A 22,139-nucleotide genomic window follows, 5' to 3' on the forward strand; every position below is an offset into this window, starting at 1 on the left:
GTTTACATCCTTCATCTACAAGATAAAAAAGTTAAACTAGATGATCTTCAATCTCTAAATTTGACTCTCTTATTAACATAATCAGATTAAAAATAATAATAATATGTTATTTACATAGCCATGGATCAGCAGTATTTTTAAATTCCCATCCTTGTCAGACTACAGATAAGCCTTCTTTAAAGATCTTATCATTTCATCTACTGTCTCAATCAATACACATGCATTTAAGTGCTTTCTGTGTTAAAGATACTACTTAAAGCACATAGATAACTTTTTCATTGATAATTAAAATATTTTACTGCTTTAGGACATTTATGAAAGGTACACATACAAATATGTAGAAAATAATACAAAGTAATTTGATGAGAAGTCACTGAAAACTGAGATGCAGAGTGGCTCTTAAGCTGAGTCTCAAAGATAAGGAGAGATTTCAAAAGACATAGATAATGAAATATATTCCAAGCATGAGGAGTCTTTGCAGAATCATGGATGTGGGAGATGATATTATAGGAGAGAAATAGCAAGAAGGCTGGTTTGACTAGACCATAGAATATGAGAAGAATATTAATATTGTAATAAAGCTAGAAAGATAGATTGGAGCCAGGGTTCCATATACTATATATTAGAGAGGGCTCTATATACTAGAGTGAAGAGTTTATATCTTATTTTTGAGATGAAAAGCCAGTGCAGCTTACTGAACAAGGGAATAACATGGTTAAACCTGTGTTTTAGAATTAATACTTTTGTACCCGAGTGGAAAATGGATAATAGAGGGAACGCTAGAAGACACAGTGGATAGAGAGCACCAGCCCTGGAGTTGGGAGGACCTGAATTCAAATGTGGCTTCAGGCATTTGACAGTTACTAGTTGTGTGACCCTGAGCAAGCCACTTAACATGTCTTGCCAAAAAAGAAGGTATTACAGAAGGTCTTGAGGTGGGAGGACGAATTAGGAGACTTAAATTACTCCAGTTGAGAGGTGTTGAAACTCTGAATTTGGGGAATAATTCCATTAATTTGGATATCTGGTTTATTTTTTAACTTGCTCAGTGTTTTTATTTTCCTTTAAAAAGATCAATATGCTGTGTTTTAAGCTCCATTGTTTAGCATGCTAAATTGTTTCAACTAACATTAATTATATGACCATCAATGACTAAAGTGCCTTAAATTGTTTCAACTAATATTAATTATATCATTGTGAACAACCTCAGTGCCTGACTATCAAATACAGTCTTTATTGTCCAGTATCTATGTCCCTTCACTAAATGGCATAGGGACTGCTACCACAATTCTCTACATAGCCCTTCTGCTTCAGTCAAACTAATCTACTATTTGCATATGATTTGTTCATCCTTACATGAGGGGTTATGAAGGGTAGGTTTTCTTGTTTCTTTTTGGGACTTCCAAGTTCAATGGAAACTCAATGAATGTTTATGAAGTTAATGGGCAGTGTTTCAAAACTGCTTTTTTTCCCACCTTTATTTATACAGAAAGACTATCTAAATTACTCTGGTAACCTAGAAGAAGTAGGGAATACCACAGAACCCTCCCCAGCACCTTATGTACTCCTCCCTATTTTTTTGTGATAAAGTTATGGAAAACATACCTTTTAAGTCTCTAAGCAGAGAAAGCCAATATGTTTGATAAAATCAAGAGTCAAATGTGTCATGCCAAAATGTAACATCAAGAAAATCAACACGAATGAAATTTAACAAGAATAAATAGGAACATCAGCATTTTAGTCCAAAAGTCAATTATTTAAATGTAGGATGATATGTTTGACTTCAAAATAGTATGAAAAAGACCTTGAGATTTCAGTTAGCCGAGCTTAATGTCCTTTATAATTACAGTATGATTATTAAAGAAATGAGTAACACCTTAAGCTGCATTACTGGAAGTAGAATTTACATCATAGCAAGCAATAGTCCCGTCTATTCTAGTTTACCCAGGCAGATCCAGTATACATTCTACATGTGGTTATGATACAGAATAGATCTGGAACATAACATACAAGTTGTGTTAACACAGATCAAGAGTAATATTGAAAACTTATGGTGCATAAGGGAGAAGAAGGGAGAAGAATATATAGTGCCCACTGTGCTATGTACTTTCTTACAAATATTATTTCATTTCACCCTCACAACAACCCTTCAAGGTTGATGCTATTGTTGCCTCATTTTACAATTGAGGAAACTGAGGCAAACAGAGCTGGTAAGTATCACAGACCACATTTGACATCAGGTCTTTCTGCCTCCAAACCCAGCACTCTATCCACTAAGCCACCAACTGCACCACTAAAGAACAGTAATAGGAAGTTAGGATACTTCCTTTAGAGAAGTAGTTCTTAAAGTATGGTCTAGAAGTCCCCAAGTTCCTTTCAGGGGATTCCTGAGGTCAAAACTATTTTGATAATAACACAAAGATTTTTTTTCATATCCAATACAGTAAATCTCAGAAGATAAAACCCACTAAAACAAAAGCTATATTGGAGAATACTCAGTATTTTTTAAAGTGTATAGGTGTCTGGAATCCAGGGTGTGCGAATCACTAGCTTAGAGAAAAAGTAAAGCCATATTACCCCTGGAAAGTTTTAAGTCCTTTTTGTTTTCTATTCCCCTTTATCATATTCAGGATCATTTTCCCCCGAAAGGTTTATCCTTCTCTATCTCCCTACTTTTTCACATGCATGTCATTGCTGTGTATTGCTAAGAAGATGAGTGAATAACCAGTTATATCTTTTAAAAAATTAGGCTAAGCTATATAGAAGTCACTAAAAATAGCTACTGTAGGACCATTATATACTTAAAACTGGAATTTCATAAATGTTAAATTATTATTATTTTCATTTATACATATATTTCTATTTAAAATTAACCACTTGCAAAAAATATTTCAAATAAATTAAATAAGCCATGCCAAAGAGTGTCATTAACAGGTTTAATTATCTGAGTTTTTTAATTAAGGATGCTTTACATTGCTTTAAAGCAGCAGTTGGTTATTTACCCCTCTCTGAATGAAAATAGATGCAAGTTACATCTTGGGTCAGAGTTGCAGCTGATTCCATTTGTATTCATTCTTAAACCCCTCATCAACAAGGCTAGCATCTGTTGGAAAGAAAAACTCCCCTGCTTCCAGTTGCCTGCATCATGATGATTTCCTTGGCTTGTATCTGGCATTGCCATGTTAGCCTAGATCAGATATGAGGCTACTTATTATTATTATTATTAGCAAAATGGTATCACTGCGATCTCTCAATTCCTCTTAGTCACAGCATGCCTCATTTTACAAGCAGTTAAATATCTGAAATAGAAGAGAGCTCAGGAAATGCTGGAGAAATTATTTCAGACCATCTTTCCAGCTTCACTTCTGTTCCTATACAGTGGAGGGGATCCATTATAGATGTACAGTGGAAGACTGATTTGCTGGGTTGGGGAGAGATTTCATTTCTCTACAAAGGTACTATTTAGTACCAGAGTTTCAAGTGCCTTTTCTTCTTTCAATATGTCTGATTTCTGCTCTTTCTTCTGCATCTGGTACAGGTAAAAATAATATGAATGGCCGGGGGTGGGGGGAGGTGGTACAGCGACAGTACCATTCAGTCCATTCTATTTCTCTATAGTACATTTGTTAGTACAATTTAAGAAGTGTTTTGGAGTTTTTTTTTAAGTTATATATATATATATATATTGTTCACAGTGCTTGACATACAGTGCATACTTAATATATGCTTGCTAAGCTGAGTTGAAATGTCATCACTTTCTAAGGATCCAGATGTTCTCTTCTATTTAAAACATTTCATGATTCCATTTGCTCTAACTTCTCTCTCTAGGAAATGTTTTCAGACTGCACATTTTTATTTAGAAGATAGCACATCACCTCGAGTCATTTCTACACCTCCAACACCCATCTTTCCTATTTCAGGTAATGCTTTTGAATTATTGTGTGAATAATTATTGATGTGAAAGAAAACTACAGTGTCAAATGCTTTGACAAATTTGGCAAATGCGTTGTCAAATAATCTTGAAGTGTATATTATTTTTTAGCCATAAAATATAGCCAGCAGTTCATGGTTACTATTTTCAGCATACCTGTCTATTACCTGTCTCATTTTGAAAATTACTGCAGCAGTGTAATAGGAAATTAAACAATGAAAAAATGTTCAATGTAAACCGATAATAATTGTTATGGATGAGAGATTATTATAAGAAAAATAAAGGTCATTTTGTTGTATAGTCACTTGTATTTATTCTGGAAATGACTTCTTAATTGCTTTTAAGAATAGGCCATCATGGAAAATGTCTCAAAGTTTGAAGACTTTAAAACTTCCAAAATGGGGAGTATATTACTTGATAATATTTAAAATTTAACATTTAAAAATCTATTAAAATTCAGATAAGGCCCTATGTAGTGAGCACCTAAAATACATTAATTTAAACCCTATAACTATAGTTTTTGATTTTTGGCATAGTTGTCTAGCCCCTCTCCTTCTTTCCCCCCCCCAAAAAAAAAAATCCTTGGAAAAGAGTGAGGGGGAAGGGAAATGAAGAGATAAAATATGGAAAGGCATATAGTTGTTGTTGTTGTTGTTGTTGTTTTTTAAACTGAGGGGGAAATGTACATGATTTTTCTAAGCACTGATTTTATTGAAACTTCTTTATTTGGTGTGGAATTCAGTGTGTCCCAGGTCATACCCATGTTGTTATGCAAAATTTCAATAACCAAGGGATGGGAATGAGAAAAAAACATCATTCTTTTTCTAATGCCCAGCAAAGGTAGCAAATGTTATCTTTGTTATTTCTTTATCTCTTATTAATTTTTAGCCCTGCCTTTTTGTTGACTCGCTGAAGTGTTTGATGCACATTGTCATAAATCAGTCACGTGTAAAGATATTCAGAATTAAACTTCAGCCAGCTCTCATTTATCTATACATGACATTTAAAAACACATCTCTACTTTGGGAGCACATTGCCTTCTCCTGTTTAATTGATATAAAGAATTCAGATTAATTATAACCTTATACTAAGTAAATATATTTTGATTATTAGAAACAACTTTACTTTCAAGTCACATAATGAAGATGACCCAGGTTCTCAGGACATCTCTGGAAAGTTCCATTGAAGTCACTAACTATCCCCTTTGAAGAAGAAGGATAGAGAGATGTAGATGGCCAAGATTTTGAAAGGACCGTCTTCTTTACTTGCACCAGAAGAGATTTCTTGTGGCATGTATGGAAATTAAAAAATAGTTTTTAGACTAGAATTCTATCTGACATTTTTTCAGGGACAATTCATCATTATGCTTGATTGAACTCAAACTGAGGAATCATTCTCAGATGTCTAATTTCACACAGATTTTCATAATATAATTGAATTTAGTTGCTTTGCTCCCCAGGTCATTTATATGTGTGCATTAGTACTTTTCAAGTGCTGTTCATCCACTGTGTACGTTTTCCACTGCACAGCCTAAGATAAGACAAAAAAAGATTTAGGAGTTGGGGATGAACAGCAAAAACCTTAATCACCATTCACACCTCTGGGAAATTTGTCTGTGTGAACATTACTATACAACAATGATCTTTAAACTCAAGACATTTGAGTCCTCTAAAATTTAAAAATCCTCTAAAACTTTCATTTAGTTGGGATAATGGAAAGTTAAAAAAAAAAAAACTTTCCAGACTATTTTGGACTCATGTATAAACTCAAGTTGTTTGGTTTTCTCCTATTTTTAATAGGAGCTTCCGTGTAATTAAACTGAGAATCTCATTTGTCCCATTTCTGGTAGATCTGCACCAGGAAATTTTTATAATAGTGTATCAATGATGATAATGCTATCTGAATTCTAAATTCAATTGGTGTATAGCAGTTAATCAAATCAATATATAAGAAAGTCGCTTTAGCACAGAAGAAATATTTGAAACATGTAATGAATAGAGTATGAGGTTTATTTAGACAAAAACAGAATTAAGAATGGCACTGAGATGCTAACATAAAATTAAATCTTCCCAGTGATGAGAATTGACTTCAAAAGTCAGTAATTTTCAATAGGCTATGTAGGAATCTTCAATAAAACCTTACTCTGATGCCTAATCATGGCACTATGTAGGCACTATTAGGCTTATGAAATATAAGTGTGAGAGTAGCACAAGATATACCAGATTTTATCAGGTTGGGAAGTTACGGGCACAGCAAAAGAGAGTGTCTTGCCAAGAATCATCATACTTAATTACTGAAACTCTTGCTCTTGACCAGAAAAGTGGTCACCATATTATCCATTCCATCAGCCAAAGAAGCTCACAAAAAAAACATTTTACTAAGTGATGGAGAGATCACAGTCTTCATGTGCAGAGAAAGTGCCCACTCTAATGAAATCACAAATTGTTAGCATGTGTAAAATATTTTTAAGGATTTTTTTTTGGATTGAACCTCCATCAGGAATTTTTAAGAAGGAAAGTCCATAACACAGACTGTGACCTGTTCTACAACTTATGTTAAGGAACTTCCTGGGGGACACCAAAAGATTAAATGATTTGTCCTGGATAACAGAATTTAAGTGCAGTTATTTCTGATTTTGAAACCAGCTCTTAATAATAATAATAACAATTAGTAATAATAATAATCATAGCTAACACTTATAGGGTACCTACAATATGCCAGGTGCTGTGCTAAGCATTTTTAATTAATTAACTCATTTAATCCTCACAACAACCCTGGCATAGTAGGTTTATTATTATATCCATTTTACAGATGAGGAAACTGAAACAAACAAGTTAAATGACTTGCCCAGAGTCACACAGCTAGTAAGCATCTAGGGTCAACTTTGAATTTGGACCTTCCTCCCTCCAGGCCTGACTACTGTTTTACTTTTCTACTCTATTTCTGGATAAAGCATAATTACTTCATGTTTCTACTAAAGGCAAAACAATGTGGCATTGTGGGAGGATTTTTTTTTTTTTTTTTTTTTGCTGTCCTGATATATTGTATATTTATCATAGAATTAGAGCATTGGGACTAAGGTAGAAATGTTAAATATCAATCCAAATATGTCCAATTTTACAATTGAGAACAGTTTAAAAAAGGTTTGGGTTGGCCAAGGTCATTCAGATTAGCTAGTGATAGAGACAGGACTGACTGACTAATTCAAATTAAGTGTGTGTACACATATGTACTTATGAATTATAAACCTACACCAACTTGTATAGCTAATTATGGCTAAAAACCAAACAGTAATAATAATAATTTGCATTGCTACTTCCTTTTATTATTTAAAAAGTGCTAGAATGATCTACATATTAAGCTTGAAGAAGGGAGTGTCAGAGAGATTAAATGATAGAATTAGTCTCACAATGTGGGTTCAACCCCCATGACTTAATACAAAAAGATTTTCCACCATACAACATTGACTTTCAATAATGTCCTCATTATTTAATGTCTACAGCATGAAAGAATAGTTAATAAGTTTATGAATCAGGATTCTATTATAAAGTATAATTATTTGATTGGTTCCTTTGGACCACATAAATGCAATGACTGAGCTTTGGACTCCTAGGCAGCTATGTGGTAAAGTAGATAGAAATCCGGGCCTGGAATCAGGAAGAGCTTATGATATCAAACCTAACTTCAGATACCACTAGTTGTGTAATCCTGAGCAAATCACTTTACCTTTGTCTGCCTCAGTTTCCTTAACTTTAAAATGGAAACAATAATAGCATCTGCTTCCTACATCTGTTATAAGAATGAAATGAGATAATATTTATAAAGTGCTTAGTACAGTGCCTGATCCATGACAAATTTTTTTGGCAAGACAATTGGAGTTAAGTGACTTAGTCAGGATCACAAAGCTAGTAAATGTTAAGTATCCAGATTACTCCTGAATCCAGGGCCATTGCTCTATCCACTATATCTCTAATTAACTCAGTACATTTTTAATAAATCTTTCTTCCTTCTTCCCTTTTCTGTGAAATATGAAGATTTACCAAATGCAAACAAAATTGTGAAAATTAAAACACAATTGCATTTATTTGTGAACCATAATGCTTCTAAGATTGTTATGGACTATCATTGTTATCAATTGATATATAAATAAATATTTATAAATTTAATTGTTCTCTCTAGCTACAAATATAAATGTTTATGTTTAACGATATGTGTTAATGGATTTTTAGACAGATGCATATGTATATAAGATGACAGTTTAACAAAGAGGTTCTTAATCTTTTGTTCTATCACTCAACCCCATTGGCAGTCTGTTGAAATGCTCAAAATAAAATAAATAGGATTACAAAGGTAATCAATTGCACTGAAATACAGTTTTCAAAATATTTAAAAGTTCAGAGGACTCAGGTGAAGAACTTTTTATTTAAGAGAATATCAGTATAGTCGTGGAGGGGATGTTAAAGGTCATCCAGTCTCTTTCTTTTACAGATAGGGAAACTGAGGCCTGAAAGTAAAATTGATCCATTGATCTCAAATCCAATATTTTGTGCATTCCCTCAAATTTCTTTTTGTGGTAGATTTGTTAGATCTGTTCAAAAAATCATCACTTTTGTGTCAAAATCTGTCTTGTACAAAGTAGGAAATGTTCCATTGAATTGAATTAAATTTTAAAGCCTCTTTGACTTAAGGACCTTTAGAATTATTTGAATCCACATTTAGCTTATCACTGAGTCCACTGACATTCAGAAGGAAATGAGTGTTCTTTCAGTAAGTGAGCTTTTACCTAAAAGTGAAATTAGAAAACGAAAAGGTCTTTCAGCCTTTCTATCCCTCCAGCAAGCCGGCCAACCAATAAAATAAACCGGAAGTAATGTAGGAGTGAGAGATGGTTTATTTATAAGAGAATGGAAGATGTGATTCTATGAAAGCTTTCATTTCTTCAAGATCTTTACGAAAAGGACTTATGATTTAAATGACTGGTTATTACTGTTTTCCTATTTAATTATAAAACATATTTCTTGGCAGAATCTTTCTGTAAGGTGTGAAAGTGAAATTACACATTTGGGTAGTTTTTCTTAAGCTTGACTGGATAATTCAATTTTAGTATTCACGTCCACTCATCTAAGAGAGAGAACAGATGGATCCTGATTAAAAGAAATCAACAAATTCTTGGTAACTGAAGCTTAAAAATATTAGATGGCCTAAACGCTGAACATCTGTTGATGTAAATAACTGTTTCTGGTGAAATGTGTTTGATGTTTCCTTGTCGGAGACATCACTTGTGAAATCGCATACTGTGAAATTGTAATATGTTTAATCTAAGAAAGGCACTCCAGAAGGGGGGAAAAAACACACAGAGCTAGTTAAAATAATTTGGCCCCTTCACAATTAATTAACAGATCAAATGACTTTGTTTACATGGCATATTTTCAACTTAGAATTCTCGGAATTTTACAGATTAAAAGTCCCAAAGGTTTTTGACATTTTCCTTAATGAATATTCTGCACACAAATGTTTTCTAGTATTTATGTAGAGAAGGAAAGAAATGTTCTCAAATATAAACAACAATCAGAATATTTGGCTACCAGACATTAAATTCTACAATTCTATACAAGTGGTATTGTTCTATAAATTATGACTATTCTATTGTATGATAAACTTTATTTCTGAACAAAATCTTTTTTGGAATTATTTAAGAATTTTCAACTAGAATTAAAGGAAAGCTTCTGTGAAAATATCTTTCCACAAAAAAAAAAATAGAGCTTTTGGTGATATTTATAGCATAGGCTTTAATTGTGGAGTATTTCTCTGTTTGGAAAATGTTACTGAGAAAGAAATTACTGAGCCCATCAGATTTCTGGAATTCTGGGATTGTGTTTATAGAAAATATGGAAGAAAACAATCTTGTTTTTGGCGTAGTGTTTCATTAGACTTTAAAATTCTAATTGAGTGACAATCACCATAAAATGAAAATAAAAAAAAATTCCTTTAGGGGAAAAAATAATATTAAAGACCATGAGTTAAGATGGCTTTATACGTTACATAGATATGCATCTAAATATTCACCTGTTTGTTGTCCTTCACCAACCATTCATTTTTGTGTTCTTCATCCTTATAGATGATGTTGGAGCAATTCCTATAAAACACTTTCCAAAGCATGTTGCAGATTTACATGCAAGTAATGGTTTTACTGAAGAATTTGAGGTATGTTTTCAGTGCACGTCTTAAAATCTGATACAAGACCTATAAAAGTCAGTGTTTAACTGCTTTTTGCTATAGAGTTAGCTGAAGTATTTTGATTCTAGGGAAACTAATAAACTTACGATTTATTAAGCCATCCAAGGTATGTGCTACTTATTGACATAAAATAAAGTGTTCAAAGAGTCGGGAGGGTTTGGCTTCTGGTTTCTTTGTATTTTGGTTCAGTTTTTTTTTTTTGTTTGTTTGTTTGTTTGTTTATTTGTTTTTTTTTTTTTTTTTTTTTTTTTTTTTTTTTTTTTTTTTTTTTTTTTTTTTTTTTTTTTTTGCTTATTTGAACCAATGAAAGCTAATTTCAAGAGCAAAACCTAGAGGGGGAAGTTGAAAGCAGGCAAATTGTTAAGTTACTTAATGACTAGAAATTTTAACAAATAGATTGTCCTCTTTCGTAAAACTATGGTCTTCTCTGCTTTTTGTGAATTTTGTCACTAAATTCTTGTTAAATTTTTTTCTTTTTAATTTTCCAAAATAGTAAAATTATTAAAAGCCACTGAATATCAGGGTTTTATACCATTTACCTATCCTTACACTAATTTTATTCTGACTCTACACAAGTCCCCTGTATGAGATACAATTATAGATTATCCCCAAGGAAAAAACAAATTTCAAAACTGAACATTATAACTAGTAAAGTTTTTTTTCATATAATTACATAAAAATAACAATAGCTGACATTTATATAGCACTTTAAGATTTTCAAAGTGAATATAGATACCTTCTCTCAGTTGATCCTTACAACAACATGAGAATTATTAGGACTATTTTAGAAATGAGAAAACCAATGATCACATTTATTAGTAAATATCTGAGATAGGATCTCTTTTGACTTCAAATTGATCACTTGTTCCAGCATGATTATCAGAATAATGATGCATTAGCAGAGTACTGCAGTGATCTATTCATTGAACCATTAAAAGTGGTTATTTTAATATAAATTTTGTCTAATTAATACAAATTTTGGTCTAATTTCTGATCAGCCCTGAGCAACATGTCATCTCCAGACAAGTGTCCAGATAATGACCACCAAAGGAACTCCTTTAGCCATCTACATTGAATGTGCACTTTAGCACACTCAATTGATGGTGGAGTAGGGATATCTAGGAAGAGACATCATGAACTTGAAATCTTAAGGAATAGTTTGATATGCAAATAATTGCAAGTATTTTCCTCTTTTCACTAAATGAAAAACAATGAGTCCATTTAACCCTGAACAACAAATTTTAAATTGTAATTGTACAGTCAAGAGTGTCTCACAATACTGGAGTTTGCGAAAGCCCTTAGGTAAATGAAGGTAATTTATATCATTGTATTCATAATATTTTAAATTTCAAATTATCACCCCACATACGCCCATGGTAGAGCATTTCCTTTTTGTAAGCTAGACCTATACAAACCTTTCCTTAAATTAAATCATTATTGCAATATTCCAGATGTTATCCAGATAACATACAAGCATTTAGTGAAAAAATAGAAAAGTCCAAGATTGTACTATGCTATAGGGAGAAGACACCCAAATTTATATTAATGGATGTCTACATGTGTTATGGCCCATATATAGAAAGTAGCAGTTTATGAGATATAACCCAGGGTTAGATAAACAAGTTTTTCAAGACTCATGCAGCAATAAAGTCATTTTAAGTTATTCATTTAAAAAGAATTGATTTTAAAAAGTAACTTCACTTTCAACTCAAATTTGAAAAATGTATTTCATTGTTTTTAGCACTAATTTAAGAAACTTATTTATTCAATAATAGACTTATTCATAACCATGATTACTTAATTGTGTGCCTGACTTGATTGTTTTTAAGCCTCAAGTAACGATTTTTCTCCACACCTGGAAAAGTCTTGATTTTCTAATGGGTAAATTCCTTTATAATGAGGAAAATACTACATTTGGGCCTTGCTAACTTTTTTTAAAGAAAAATAATCATTTTAGTTATAAATGATCAGTTATATAAATATATATAAAGTTTAATGCAAAGCGGCAGCTAGAATTTATATCTAGACAATCTTTGAAAAAATACATGTTCAAATTTATACAAAAAAAAACTAGGTCTAGAAAAATATACATATATACTTATGCATTCTTTACATATATATGTATCTGCATAACCATGTACATGCCTATGTACATATGCACATGTGTGCATATTTATGTATTTACGTGTATGCATGGGTAGTCATAGATAATATAGTTGTGCCCTATGCTTAGCATAATGACTTGCACTTAATAAGTGCTATATAAATGTTAGCTATTCTACCTAATTAAAATATTTCTGACCTCCACAGCTAAATAAAGGTCTCCTTGATGTCATATATAACAAGTATTTCTCTGGCCTTAGCTTAAAGTGAAAGTCCACATACTATCACCCTAAAAAAAAGACCTTTCCACTTATTCATAGTTTCCTTTCAGATAGTTGTTTTTTCTATCATCAAAATTTCTTTTCAGTTTCTTTCTGTAGCTTCTTATTTTACCAAAAGCAACAAGTCTAATTATTACTACCTTTTCCACATAACAGCTTTTTTGATACACAAAGATAAATAGGTTTGAAAGCTAAATAGGCTTTCTCAAATTAAATAAGTAGTAACCAGTGATAGACTTGGGGGGAAAAAAAGAAACTGCATCAAAATAATACAGTATCATTGATATACTGAGGTCTTTTTCTTCTATTAGAATTTTATTTTTTCCCTAGTTACATGTCAAGAAACATTTTAACATTCATTTTTTCAAGATTTTGAGTTCCAAATTTTTCTCCCTCCCTTCCCTCCACTTTTCTGAAAATGTCTTCTTCTGAAGACAGGTTTTCAATTTTTTGAAGGAACTAGGTTATTTTCTGTTAAAAACACACTATAGAAATCTTTTTCCATTTGAATACAAAGTAAAGAAATTAAAAATAGCTAAAAATTTAAAATTATGTTATGTATAGTTAAATTAAATTAGTTATAAATTACTTACAAAAATAATATTACTAAAGGAAGGGTCATGGAATATGTAATTTTCTCACCTGCATTTTCAGAAGTCATCATTTGTCCTACTCTTCCTTTTAAAAATATTACTTTAAATTCTAAATTATCTAGTGCTTTTATTTGCATGCAGTTGTTTGAAGCCTTGTTTCTATTAGACAAATGTATTTATTGCATGATCGTAGATGTTTTCCATTGTAAACCTAATATGAACACTTTTTTTTCCTCATTTGTCGTGTGCTGTGGAATTTGATTTCTTTACTCTTTTTGCATTCATTCCCTCATTAGACACTGAAAGAGTTTTACCAGGTAAGGCATTGTTTCACTGCATGTTTTGTTTTTTGTTTTTTGTTTTTGTTTTTGTTTTTTTTTTAAAGCAAAGAAGTAGTTGTAAGATATAGAAAAAAATGTTAGAAGATTTTGGTTATTTTGACTTCCAATGTTACATTTTAAGGCACTTTGTTTTACAGAATATCTATTGAAACTGCATATATACATTTTCTTTTCAGGAAGTGCAGAGCTGTACTGTTGACCTAGGTATCACATCAGACAGCTCTAATCACCCAGACAATAAGAATAAAAATCGATATATAAACATTGTTGCTTGTAAGTATTTTGTACCTGACCAATTTGTATGGATTGTCTAAAACTTTAAATGCCAGTTTAATACAGTACCATCAACCTGATAGCTATAATATGTAATTTTAATATCTATGATATATATATATATATATATATATGTACACACACACACACACACACACACATATATATATATATATATATAATACATTATAACTTTTACTGTTGCTGCATTTCAGGAAAGGGCAGTATAGTGATAGATTTACAATTATAAGGGTGCAGATCTTGACTAACCACATAACTGAAATGCCTTAGGCAATTCCCTGACACTTAGTTAGTTAGTTATAGATAGCTTATTTTTAGAATGGATGTATTGAGTTATGGATGAGCTGTTGATTTGAAGAAGTAAAAAGAGTTCCTATGGTCATAGTCCCTTCATTTATTTGCATATATGCAAGCTATATTTTGACCTAGACTACATATAATTCCATATGTCAGTGAAGTAGATTATAAAGCTATATCTAAATTGAATACTTAATACAGCAGATCTTTTGTTTACAACCTAAGGTTAGCCAGAGTTATCACAGATTGTATATGAATTAATGCAAAGCTAACAGAATCAGAAGAACAGTAACAGGAAAATGCTGAAGATCATCACTTGTAAAAGACTTAGAAATTCTTATCAGTACAATGTCCCATTACAATTCTAAAGGATTCATGATGAAAAACTTGGAGCATAAATCGAAACATTTTTTTTCCTTTTCTTTTTCATAACATGGTCAATGTAGAAATCTGTTTTGTAGGATTTCAAATTTATAATGGGTTTTGAATTGCTTTCCTTCTCAATGGGTAGGAGATAATTTGGGGGAGGAGAGGAAGAAAATCTTGAACAAAAAAAAATTTAAGAGACTATCACAGATTTTTAATATTATCTAGAATATAAAATAATTCTTAATATAATTAATTAAATTAACTGAATTCAATCTCAATCATCTCTTAAACAATAAACTGTCAATAATACCTTTATTTATGCTTTCTAAAATTATATATAGCGTAATGAACATTCCTAAGAAATAAATATGATGGGCTGAATTTATCTTTACTAGTGCCTCTGCCTTTTTTAAAAATGATTTTGCAAATATTCCCATTGAATTCTTAAAGTTTCTCTTCATTTTTAGAAAATATTTACAATCCTTCTGTACTACACAATGAACGAACCAAAACTTTCACAAAAAACTCAATTATTTATCTTCCATTGGCTAACATCAAATTTGCATTTTCATTATTTTCCTTTCTTGTCCTTCTCTAGTCCTTTGATACTTTTCTCCATTTCTATAAATCCAATTATCTTCACGAATTAGTATGTCATTCTTGCACAGGGGCCATGCTAACCTCTGTATCCAATTTTAGTATATATGCTGCTGAAGTGAGCCCTATAGATCCAATTCTCATAGTATTTTTTTTTTTGACAATTGCAAAACCGTTTATTCCAATTTTTCCCTTCCTTCCCCTCATCCCTTCCCCCAGATGGCAGGTAGACTCTTGGCCCCTTTCCTCTCTTTATTTCTTCTCTCTCACTGCTTTCCTTCTCTGTGGGTTTTAGAAGGGATGATTTCCCTTGAAGCATACCCAACACTCTTTTCTTTTTATAGCTACAATGGTCATGACTCTATTTTGCCTCTGACTCATCCCTTTCTTTTTAGACTTCCCTCTTTTTTCATACCATCACTTGAAATCCCTTTATTTTATTTTTCTTCATCTCTTTCTAAAGCATTGCCATCCATTTCTTATTAGTCCCAAAATGGTTTCTTTTATTTGCATTAGGATATTATCATTTTAGTTCCATTTCCTTCTCCATTCTAGAAGCTTGAAACTGGCAACAATACTTGATTTCCTTTCTTGTCATTCTCCCGAAGATAATGTAGTAGACAGATTGTTTCTTTACTACAAATTTTTAATTCCTTTTTACAAATGGTACCCTTTTTTCCTACTCTCTTCATGTCTGAAACACAAGTTATGACCACATTACATTCATGATTTCTTGTTCTACATCCATAAGATATGGCTAGCCCATATACTAACTATGGAGTCACAGAGTAGTAGTGTATAGTGGTCTGAAACTACCAAGAACCAGTTTCTGCCATTAATACATACTGGTCTGTGACTGGTGTAGATCACTTGACATCTCAACATTCTAGGTAATTTTCTTTGTGTAGTAATAATAATATTTTCCAATTTCATTTAAAAACAATATAACATTAATTTTTTTAAATCTTGAGTTCCAAATTTTCTGTAGATAACTTTTTAAAACTATAAATTGCAGAAAAGGTGCTAACCTGAATGGTTGACTTAGTTTTCTGACTTGGAAATTACCTATACCAGTGAAATCATAGGTTCAGATCCCTATCCTCTCTACCTACTATAGATGTTATCTTTTCTAATGTAAAAAATGTGTGCCAAGAAATTAACCGCAACCTCCTCTTCACACTTATATCTCCCTGTCCAGAACAGCCTGTCCTTTTCATCACAGTACATTTACCACTATTAACAAAGTTATAGCCTTGTCTATATTCACTGTCCCATCTCCAAAAAAAAAAAAAAAGTGACAGTCTAAATTTAGACTTGACTTGCTCATTGAAATCGTCACAAAGAAGCCTGATACTTTCTCCAAAATTGATCATTTCTCTGCTTATCCAAAATTCATGTCAAAATCCATTTATCTAGAAAATTGAATTATCTTGCATCCTTGGGGTGATTATAGTTGAATTAACCAAGATCTCCACTCTATAATCTAAATGGGTACCTCCTTTTACCTTCAGGAAATTACATATTTCCTTTTTCCAATATTTCACTTGAAGGGACCTTTCACATGATCTGCTTCTCTCAGAAAAGCTTCTTCTTCTCTCTTCCTTTTTTCTTCTTTACCCACCGAAGGCAGGAAGCCTTGTGGAGACAGGCATCTAAAAACATCCAAAGACAGATTGCTAAGTATATGTGAGCCAGATTATGGCACTGTTAGCTCTAATGATTATGAAGTTCTCTCTTACAGTGAGCTGGATCCAGTTTGCTCTGTTATTTCTACCCATCAGTATTCATCTTCTCTTCTAAAACAACACAAAGAAAAGCCAAGATCTGTTCCATGTGACAGGCAAGCCTTCAAATATGTGAAGATAGCTGTGTTACCCCTACATTTTCTCTCCTCTCCATTAAATTTCCTGGATGTTTTAATTGTTTCTCATATGACATGGTTTCTGATTATTCTTCTCTGGATCTATTCTGAATTGTTTTTCCTAACTCCTCCAGACATCTCAGGATACTGCAATAAATACTTTTTCAGTCCTGAGTCTTTGTGACTCTTATTTGGAATTTTCTTGGCAAGATACTAGAGTAGTTTGCCATTTCTTCCTCTAGCTCATTTTACAAAATGGTGGCAGAGAAATAAAAAGCATCAAATGATAGATTTTTTTTGCTTTGAAAAAAGATGAAGAGAAAGGGACAAAGTCACAGATATTGGTTCTGGAATACTTCTGCATAAAAACCAAAACTTCCCAGTTTTTTCTTGAAACTACCTTTAAACTCTCATATATAATCAGTTACCACATCCTATTAATCCTATCACTTCACTGTCTCACCTGGCCAGTCCTTCTCATCATCTGCTCAGCCTTTTGCCTGTATTACTGCAGTCATAGTCTCTTTTCATTGTTTTTCCTGGTTTATTGCAATAATAGCCTTTTCTTTATTTTCTCATTCTCCTTTATCCATTTCATCTTCCAAACAGGTGCCAAAGTGAGATCTTTCTAAAGCAAAGGCTTCATATGCCACTTTTCCAATCATGAAACTTCCTTGGCTCTTATATTTTTTACCACCACCCCCCCAAGAATAATGTAAGCTTGTTTTAGGCAAGTGCTGTTTTCAGTGGGTTTGGTATCATGGCCTGATTAATACTTGTTGAACTAAGCTGAATTGCACATCCAGAAGAATTTTATGCACAGTGCAGATAGATCTGAAAATTCATTTATAAAATCCAGCAAACAAACATCAATTTCTTGTCTGAGACAGAATTTGAACTCAGGACTTTGTGACTCTAGGCCTGGCATTCTGTTCATTGCACCAGCTAGCTTCCCACTCCCTAAAGAGCACCAGCCTGCTCCACTGCAAAATTGACTTTGACTTTTGATTTATTGCAGATGATCATAGCAGGGTTAAACTGGCACAACTTGCAGAAAAAGATGGCAAACTGACTGATTACATCAATGCCAATTATGTAGATGTAAGTGTACTTTTTTTTTCTTAACTATATTAAGAAAAAAATTATGCTTAAAACTTAATTGTTGATATGCTCCATGAAGGTAGGAACCATTTCTAATCCTTAGTTCGAATTTTCCTCAGTGCTTGCTTAATAAGTATTTGTTGAATTGTGTAGAATTAAAATGGGAAATAAGATCTAATCAATTTATTAAATATGGTACTAGCACAGTTCTCTATTTATTTATTTTTATTTAATATTTTATTTTATTATATAATTAAATTTTTTATTTTATTATTTATTTATTTATTGTTTATTATAATAAAATAACATTTTATCTTATAATTAATTTTATTTAATATTTATAATATTTAACTAAAATAGTATACTCAAAGATATAAATGATAAATAAATTTAACATTTTTTAGAAAAATTGACGTAAGTTTTTAAATGCAAGACGAGGCTTGTCTCCTCTTGTTAGTTTTACACTTGCTGAGAATGTTAATTCTCTCTCTCCTAGAATACTGGGTCTATCTCTTATAATTCTCTTATAACACATTATATCTATTATAATAGGTCTTCATTAAATACATTAAGTGGTAGTCTGAACAAAACCAAGAAAAACTATTCTAAGTTTGTTGGTCTAATTTGTCAATCATTTTTATCCTTAAGCTTTCTTAAGAATACACTCCCATCATGGGAGGTGAGATTGATTTATGGAAACTTTTTTTTTATTTTCAAGATGGTATTTAGTAACATTCAGGGTGCTTTCAGCAAAATACTCAATTTCTATTAATATAGTAAGTAACTATATTTACTATATTAATAGTAAGCATATTGATATTTGGGGAAAAGGGAATGTCAAACTGTTTCAAATGCCAAGAACTTTAAATACGGCTTGAATTAAGACCAATTCAATAAAGCATGGGAAAATGACTTGGATCTCACAAATGGGCTCATGCTTCCTATATGGTATGAGATAAAAACAAATTTAAACTGGGAAACTCCTAGAATTTCATTAATGCATACATGGTATTCATAAATAAAACACAAAGATACACAGTATCCAAAGGACTTTCAAGTTTTATAAATGTACTTCCATCCTCATCTTTGCAAAACAACAATAGCAACATCACTAAGTATTATAGCAGGAAGCAAAAATGAGAAACTAGTACTAACATTGATCATTTATTCCTTTTAGGGCTACAATAGACCCAAAGCTTACATTGCAGCTCAAGGCCCATTAAAATCCACAGCAGAAGATTTCTGGAGAATGATATGGGAACATAATGTAGAAGTGATTGTAATGATAACCAACCTAGTTGAAAAAGGAAGGGTATGTAAATCACTTAACATGGTAATTTAAAAGAGGCTTTTCACTTGACTGAAATGAAACAGAATCATAGGTAGGAAGCAGAAAAAATTGTGGAAATGAACCAACATTGTTTTTTAATTGTTTTTTTACAAATGTAGTAACTAAAGGGGAAATGCTGAGAACACGGAGCAAAAAGTTATTATTAGAAATCTATCTGATTTGAATATTTTCCTGTATATTTGTCTTACTTTAGGAAAAAAAAAAATTTGAGTAACAATGTGGTAAAATGGAAAGAATATTGCATAAGACCTAGGTGCTACTCCTAAATAGCCACTAATTATGCAAACTGAGGCAAATTATTTAGTTAGGATTGTAGGTCCATAAATGTCGAGTTTGAAAGGACTTTAGAAGTTGTCTAAGTTCTCTAGTATAAGTCCACTGATTCTATATCCAGCACTATCTCCATGATCCCACATTGATCTCCAAGTTCCAATGTTTTATATTCTCTTTTGTAATTGATTTCAAAGTGAGCTTTATGGAGAAATGGACAATCTAAAGTGCTAGGTTTAGAAGGAGGAAGATCTGATTCACATGCTAACTCTGACATCTACTAGTTGGATGACTCTGAGGAAACAATCTAGACTTTTAAGTATATAAAATGATGGTTATGATATTCTTACTGTTCTCATATAGGAAGTTTCTTAAGAAATTCACAGATCTTTAGTATATTCATTATAAATGAGAAGATTTAGAAGAGTGAGTACATGTCTGGTTACTTCTTAGAGTTCTTATTACTTTAAAATTGAGCATTACAAATACCAAAATTATAACTCTACTTCATTTGTTACAGAGGAAATGTGATCAGTACTGGCCTGTTGATGGTAGTGAAGAATATGGAAACTTTTTGGTCACACAGAAGAGTGTTCGGGTACTTGCCTATTACACTGTGCGGAACTTTACTCTTAGAAATACTAAGATAAAAAAGGTTAGTTCAGTACAAGTGATTATTCAGTCAAGCAAAATTCTTTAATTATTTAAAGTACTTCCATAATCCTTTATTTACCATCTTAATCATCAAATGTGGATTAATTTTCATATAATTTGAGTATTTAGCATATTTTATTATTTTCTAATGCACTAAAAAGTCAAACTATACACAATCTATATTATTAACCATCCATTAATCAAAATGCTTTACATACTACAGCATCTTGATCATATCAAATAATAAAATATTTTCTGTGCCAATTTAAACAAAAATTTTAATGTAGAAATCTGTTATGGAAAATTTTAGACTAAATACACATGGTTCAATAAATATTTGGATTAGTGTATAGCTTTAAATCATCAATAAAAGTTTCCCCTTGAGAAGCCAAGAGTGAACCTTCAATTGCAAATCAGAGGTTACATAATCTTTGATGCAGTGGACATTACAGTGAATATTATTTGCTTTTTATTGCTCATTATCAAAATATTACTTCTACCAGAGGAAACGTAGAAAACTATAAGAGGATAGGAATTCTTCACTTGGAGTTGTGAATATTTTTTTTTAATATTTTGCTAAGTGTAATTCTTCTCTCTCCAAGGCATTTAGGGTCACACAGTAAGTGTTAAGTGTCTAAGGTTGGATTTGTACTGAGGTCATCCACTACACCATCTGACTGCCCCGTTGATAGCAGTATATCTCAATAAAATTGGTTTCATTTGTAATCCTATATATTTTATTTTATGAATTGAAAAGCATTATTCCAAGGATGGGTACAAGACTGCCTAAGTGTTAACTTGGGTTAAGAATCCCTTCTCTTTCCTGTCATCAAAGCAGAAAGGACTAGGTGGAGATTAGTGGAGAATAATCAAGCCATTTAATTCAATAGTTGCTTACTGATCACTACTCAACACTGTACTAGGCAACATGGAAGTTATAAAAGTATGGGAAGTAGTTCCGAAGTTTCTATTCTAATTATAGGAAACAATGTATGCACACATGAAATGAATGTGAAAAAATTCAGAGTGCTGTTGTCCCTTGTTCTTTGAACTATAAGTGATACTTTAAAAAGCCAATCGATCAATGTGAGCTGAAGGCTATTTTCTTATAAAGAGTTCACTTTGTGAGGTTTAAACTCTAGGTATGAACAGCTCTCTGTTTATTGCTATGTTTGATTTTTTTAATGTGAATGGGCATAAAACTAGATTAATATTGAAAGAAGTCAAAGTAATGAATAGCATACTTTGGAAGTCCTTGTTCTATCCTCACTAGCCAAGGTTCTCAGAGCAGGATTAACACTGAGTTCACACAACAATTCTACAAATGGGGGAATGCAGTGGGAATTCCCAATTCCTCACAAGACTGTGACCAGTTCAACACACGTAGTGAGTGATGATCATAACAGAATCCTAACCAAACCCCAGCATCTAACACAAAAGATTGGAGCATAAAAGAAGAGGGGAGTTTCAGGGAATGTACATCTGATCTCTTTCCAAATCTGACAATTTATATAAAGCACCATTGAAATCCACATAATCTTTATTACATATTTACTTTGTGCAAAAAGAACTACAAAAGGTACTAGAGAATATCAAGATTAATAATTCTTAAACTGATGGAATTTATAAGTTCATAGAGGCCTCTAGATGTTGTAATGGATAGGTTGTGGGATTTGAAATCAGGAAGATCTGAGTTCAAATGCTGCCTCAGACAATTACTAGCTATGTGACTCTAGGTATGTTTATTTCTCAGCTTTAGTTTCCACATCTATAAAATGGGATAACAATGGCACTTACCTCATAGGATTGTTATAAGGTTAAAGTGAGTTAACAAGAAAACTACTTTGTAAACATTAAAG

The 22,139-nt window shown here is 32.0% G+C and overlaps 1 protein-coding gene and 1 pseudogene across 4 annotated transcripts in view; one reads left to right on the top strand and one right to left on the bottom strand.

Annotated features, from left to right (window-relative positions):
• The window catches only part of PTPRZ1 (protein tyrosine phosphatase receptor type Z1), a 224,920-nt gene that overhangs the window by 179,075 nt on the left and 23,706 nt on the right, over positions 1-22,139 (top strand). For 2 of the 4 annotated variants that reach the window (XM_023504831.2, XM_031938921.1), the window contains exons 14-20: positions 3,829-3,920; positions 10,050-10,135; positions 13,442-13,462; positions 13,663-13,759; positions 17,923-18,005; positions 19,183-19,317; positions 20,147-20,281. In XM_023504831.2, coding sequence (XP_023360599.1) covers positions 3,829-3,920; positions 10,050-10,135; positions 13,442-13,462; positions 13,663-13,759; positions 17,923-18,005; positions 19,183-19,317; positions 20,147-20,281 — 649 coding nt within the window. The remainder of the gene's footprint in view (positions 1-3,828; positions 3,921-10,049; positions 10,136-13,441; positions 13,463-13,662; positions 13,760-17,922; positions 18,006-19,182; positions 19,318-20,146; positions 20,282-22,139) is intronic. The other 2 variants (XM_031938920.1, XM_031938922.1) reach the window with 1 other exon arrangement.
• LOC111721119 lies at positions 15,070-15,169 on the bottom strand (annotated as a pseudogene).

Source organism: Sarcophilus harrisii, chromosome 5 (assembly GCF_902635505.1).
Source record: "Sarcophilus harrisii chromosome 5, mSarHar1.11, whole genome shotgun sequence".
Taxonomy (NCBI): Eukaryota; Metazoa; Chordata; class Mammalia; order Dasyuromorphia; family Dasyuridae; genus Sarcophilus; species Sarcophilus harrisii.